Raw genomic sequence first — 3,342 nt, 5'->3', positions numbered from 1 at the left:
TCTAGTAATCTCCCGACAATTTTACGAAGGTTCGAGAAAGAAGTGGCGTGATACTAGTCACGTGACCTCGCTGACGCAACAATATGATTTACTACTCCAAAAGTTTTACTGCCACAGAAAATAAAATTAGGCCATCTCTATTTGCGACAACAACCCCTTACCATTCGTATTTTAAACGGTTCTTTCAGTCTCTAAGTTCAAAGTGTAAGTGGGAAGGTCATTTAACGCCAGATTAATTATTTTATAATTCATTATATCACAAATGAAAGTTTCGTGTTGTGCACAAGGCAAAATGCATATATATATAATGTTAACTGGGATTTTTCAACCTTATTTATACAATTAAATGATTACTGTATAGAATAATATTATGGTTGTGTAGCTCTTCGTTTAAAAACTTTTTCACGAAACGTGTATGGAGGTACGGCAAGGTGAAGGTTTATGTAAATAGCGCTTTTTTTTTAAGCAGAATTATATCCGGGTATTTATGTAAGAGCCAAACGTATGATAGGTAATGTGTCATTATAAAAGCGAATTGCAGTGTTTGTTTGATGTTCGAAGTTATTTGACTATTAGTATTACGTAATGGCTCGAACAAAGCAAACTGCTAGAAAATCAACAGGTGGAAAAGCTCCAAGAAAACAGTTAGCAACCAAAGCAGCAAGAAAAAGTGCTCCAGCAACTGGAGGTGTTAAAAAACCTCATCGTTATCGTCCAGGTTGGTGAAATAGAATTATAATATTTTTTTATTGGCATTTTCACTGAATTTCAGTGGAATGGCATAGTTTTGAATTGTTTTCGTATAATATTTAAATTCGTCAAATTTGACATTAAGCAAAAGTTGTTTATACAAATATCTATCTATGGTATATAAAACACTGTAAGACGACTTTTAAGTTTCTGTTTCCTTCATGTTAGGAACTGTTGCACTAAGAGAAATCAGACGGTATCAGAAATCTACAGACATGCTTATCAGAAAATTGCCCTTTCAGCGATTGGTTAGAGAAATTGCTCAAGACTTTAAGACTGATCTGAGGTTCCAGAGTTCGGCAGTCTTGGCCTTGCAAGAAGCTGCTGAAGCTTACTTGGTGGGACTTTTTGAAGACACAAATCTATGCGCTATTCATGCTAAGCGCGTGACAATTATGCCGAAAGATATCCAGTTAGCTCGACGAATTAGAGGGGAGAGAGCGTAGATGGTTTTATTACCACCTTAACAAATTATCTTTGTTTTTTTTAATACGAATCATTCCTTTAAATATTTTTTATGTGATATGAAATTAAAAGCTTTGGAACGTCACTTGGTCTTTATCTTATTCTTGTACTTTATAGTAAGATCGCTTGGCAAGGTTCACTTAAGAGGCTTAAACTTACAACTGTCTTAATTTATATTATTCAGATTATATTCAGTTTCACAATGTGATTATCACTCGAGCTTTGATTTCCCCCCCCCCCTCTAAAACATCAACAACAAAAATCCACAGGTAGTTCCTGTACAGAGTACTATTTACTACACACAATTTTCCTTGCATGTTGTTGCTTTAACTTAATATTTCAAACGCGATTGAGGAAGACTAAAGTTGCACTAAGTTTATCATAACGTATTTCTTGATACGTGTAATGCTATGAAACTAGTAACATTAAATTTGAGGTAAATGGGCGCGTACAAAAAGAAAAATACTATGGAAACTATCTACGGGAAATTAACTCCTTCACATGGTATTGAAAAGTTTATAGTGTAAAACTTTCGGAGAAAAATTTCTAAACAGTGACCCTATCTGTTACTAATTGACATTCTTCACCATGATATTTTCAAGAAGATAAGTTGGGTGTCATAAAGATTAACAATTTAACTAAAGTACTTTGAATATACAAATATTTCTGGAAGTTTGTGTGTATGCATAGTCAGAATGTTTTCATTTAGAAACGTAAAAAACCCTAAATGTACTGTAAACTCGCAAGTGTTTGAAGCGTCAGTTTATACTTAATACAGAAGGGGAAAACACGGTAAAATGTCGCAGATTAGATATTAAGAGGTCGGATTCTCCAAAACCGGTATAACTCGGTGATATAGAGTAAATCTAATGATAGATTGTTCCAAATACTTCTGTGTGTCTATGTACCTCTTTGGTGTGGAATCAAATGTAAGATTGTGCTTTATATTAATACCTACTTCTCTCAAATAATAACCAATTTGCATGCATATAGGTTGTAACGAATTTGTTATTGTGTATTTATTTGAATATCAACGTTTCTTTATATTAAATTTATGTTTAGAAACATGTATAGCCCATATAGTTAAATATTGTTACGTCTCCGTTCGTTAGTTGATTTTCCGTAACTTCGTTCCGACGAAACTTTAGCGACACAAGTCCTTTCATAAATAAAACTGGTTTATTCTTTGTGAATATAACTTTACGATACACTCAACTATAACAGTCGCACTATAACAAACTATAATTCACGTCTCACGAGCTCGACTTCAATAATACGTCTCTCTCTGACTGCAGTTCAATTACTCATTACCTACACACATTGTCCCGTCACGTTGTGACCATCCTATACATATACCAGGCTACCCTATATCTAGTAATCTCCCGACAATTCACGAAGGTTCGAGAGAAGGAGTGGCGTGATATAGTCACGTGACCTCGCTGACGCAACACTGCCCCCTCCTTAGTATTGTTCGTCCCGAACAATAGCCATTTACATTAAACCAATAACAATAACTTAATTAAATGTACAGAACTACAAACACAAAATTACAATTCAACAAAGTCTCTTAATTTTACGAGACGTATCTTCTTCCGTACTGGTCTCCGTCTCATTGGCTTCTGCTTCATCAGAAAATGTCCTGTCGTCGGTAACAGTCGCATTAGTGGTAGTAACTTCATCAAGAGCTTCACTGTTTCTCTTCTCAAACTGAGTAGAGTTTCTTCTTCAACATTGGCTTTTTCAGGTGACACGTTTTCAGCAGCGTCATTTGTTCTGTTGTCCACTTCATCCCAACAGAAATGTCCTGGACCGTGATAACTTTGGAAGCTATAACTGTGATTGTTATAACTCTTATCAATCGGAAAACTTCAGGTATTTGACCAAGAGTATTTACAAAGTTCGAACATTACAAATCATTTAACTTTAGTGGATTCTATTGGACATTAGTATTTTTTACGAAAACATTACCTAACGTCACCGGCGGAAAAATCGGCGTGTTATAAGTGAAGGACAAAGCTAGTTAGCATCCCGTTAAGCGAATCATACTTGCATCAACTCGTAATTAACTCGCTCATCGTGAACCCTCGATAAGATATCTAAGAAATTCCAGACTTAAAGGAAGACTTT

The 3,342-nt window shown here is 35.1% G+C and overlaps 1 protein-coding gene across 1 annotated transcript; it reads left to right on the top strand.

The window, feature by feature from the left end:
- The first annotated feature begins 585 nt into the window (after positions 1–585).
- On the top strand, positions 586–1,196 carry LOC106463390 (histone H3). Its single transcript, XM_013923414.1, has 2 exons — positions 586–718; positions 919–1,196. Exons 1-2 carry the CDS (start codon positions 586–588, stop codon positions 1,194–1,196), a joined length of 411 nt encoding a protein of 136 aa, XP_013778868.1.
- The last annotated feature ends 2,146 nt before the right edge of the window (positions 1,197–3,342 follow it).

Source organism: Limulus polyphemus, unplaced genomic scaffold (genome assembly GCF_000517525.1).
Source record: "Limulus polyphemus unplaced genomic scaffold, Limulus_polyphemus-2.1.2 Scaffold1393, whole genome shotgun sequence".
NCBI classification, from domain to species: Eukaryota; Metazoa; Arthropoda; class Merostomata; order Xiphosura; family Limulidae; genus Limulus; species Limulus polyphemus.
Note: the sequence above shows the minus strand (reverse complement) of the source record. Positions and strands in the feature narration are given on the sequence as shown.

Coding starts and splice junctions, on each gene's coding strand:
- LOC106463390 (XM_013923414.1), top strand. CDS start 586: ATGGCTCGAACAAAGCAAACTGCTAGAAAATCAACAGGTGGAAAAGCT. Junction 719..918: donor ACCTCATCGTTATCGTCCAG/GTTGGTGAAATA, acceptor CCTTCATGTTAG/GAACTGTTGCACTAAGAGAA.